Here is a 1,017-nt window from a genome sequence, read left to right on the forward strand (position 1 = left end):
GGAAGCGCTGCTACCCCCTGGCTTGGCACCTACCGCAGAGGAAGCGCTTCATGACCTCGCTGGTGGCCAACTTCACCGCCGTCTGCCCCGAGTACGTGGCCAGAGTGGGATCAGCACCATAGGAGAGTAGAAGCCACATGGTTTCCAGGTTGTCGTTTGCTACTGCATCATGGACAGGCCTGCGGGGACAGAAGCACTGGCAGAAAACTGGAAGAGCTCGCAGAGCAAGTGCCCTGTGTCGGGTTAAGACAGGCCTAGCGATGACCAAGAGCTCATCCCAAAAGAGACGCCCCGCTGCCTGTTCCGCCCGCCCCAGCGTGCCCAGCTGCCCCCTGCGCAGCCTTGCCTCGTGCCATCCTGGGCGCTGCAGTTCACGTTGGCCCCGTGCTCCAGCAGGATGTGCAGGATGTCGATCCAGCCTCGCGCGCAGGCTTCGTGCAGGGCCGTGTAGCCAGCGTTGTCGCGGTGGTTCACGTCGCTGCTCTTCTTCTGCAGGCAATAGAGCACCACGTCCTGCAGGAACGAGAGTGTCGCGGGCCCTGTCACGCACCGGCCCGGATGAGGCAGTGCGGGACCCGAGCCGGAAAAGGGCCCCAAAACTCACCTTGTAGCCCAGGCGAGCCGCTCGCTGCAGCAGGGTCTCCCCTGCGTTTTTGTTCACGATCAGCCGCCGAGCTCCAGGAGGAATGTTCTGGGCCGTGGGTGAGTCGGGGGAACTCCCCGGGCTGACCCGACGGGACTTACAGAGCGTCCACAAGTCCTGGGGCTTCTTCGGAGAGTGCGTTTTGGGCTGGTTCCAGCAGCCTTTCCCCTGGAAAAGAAAGGAATGCAGCTCCTTGGTGCATGCAGCTTCCTAAGGGGAGCCCCCTTCTCCCTTTCTCCCCGCTGAGGCGTGTTCCCCTCCCCAGCCCAGGCCGTACCTTCCCCTCGTCGCAGATCCCCGCCAGGTGTTTGGTTTTGCATTTGCGCTTTCCTGATGGTTTCTCCAGCTCTTCTTGGACGGGAGAGCTGTCGGAG

At 62.6% G+C, this 1,017-nt stretch overlaps 1 protein-coding gene across 1 annotated transcript in view; it reads right to left on the reverse strand.

Annotated features, from left to right (window-relative positions):
- Positions 1-1,007, reverse strand: part of BCORL1 (BCL6 corepressor-like 1) — a gene marked incomplete at both ends in the record, with an annotated part of 5,182 nt that extends 4,175 nt beyond the window's left edge. The window contains 4 exons of the mRNA XM_010132644.1: positions 34-179; positions 347-513; positions 605-811; positions 921-1,007. Coding sequence (XP_010130946.1) covers positions 34-179; positions 347-513; positions 605-811; positions 921-1,007 — 607 coding nt within the window. The remainder of the gene's footprint in view (positions 1-33; positions 180-346; positions 514-604; positions 812-920) is intronic.
- Positions 1,008-1,017: the final 10 nt, after the last annotated feature.

Source organism: Buceros rhinoceros, unplaced genomic scaffold (assembly GCF_000710305.1).
Source record: "Buceros rhinoceros silvestris isolate BGI_N320 unplaced genomic scaffold, ASM71030v1 scaffold37073, whole genome shotgun sequence".
Lineage (NCBI taxonomy): Eukaryota > Metazoa > Chordata > Aves > Bucerotiformes > Bucerotidae > Buceros > Buceros rhinoceros.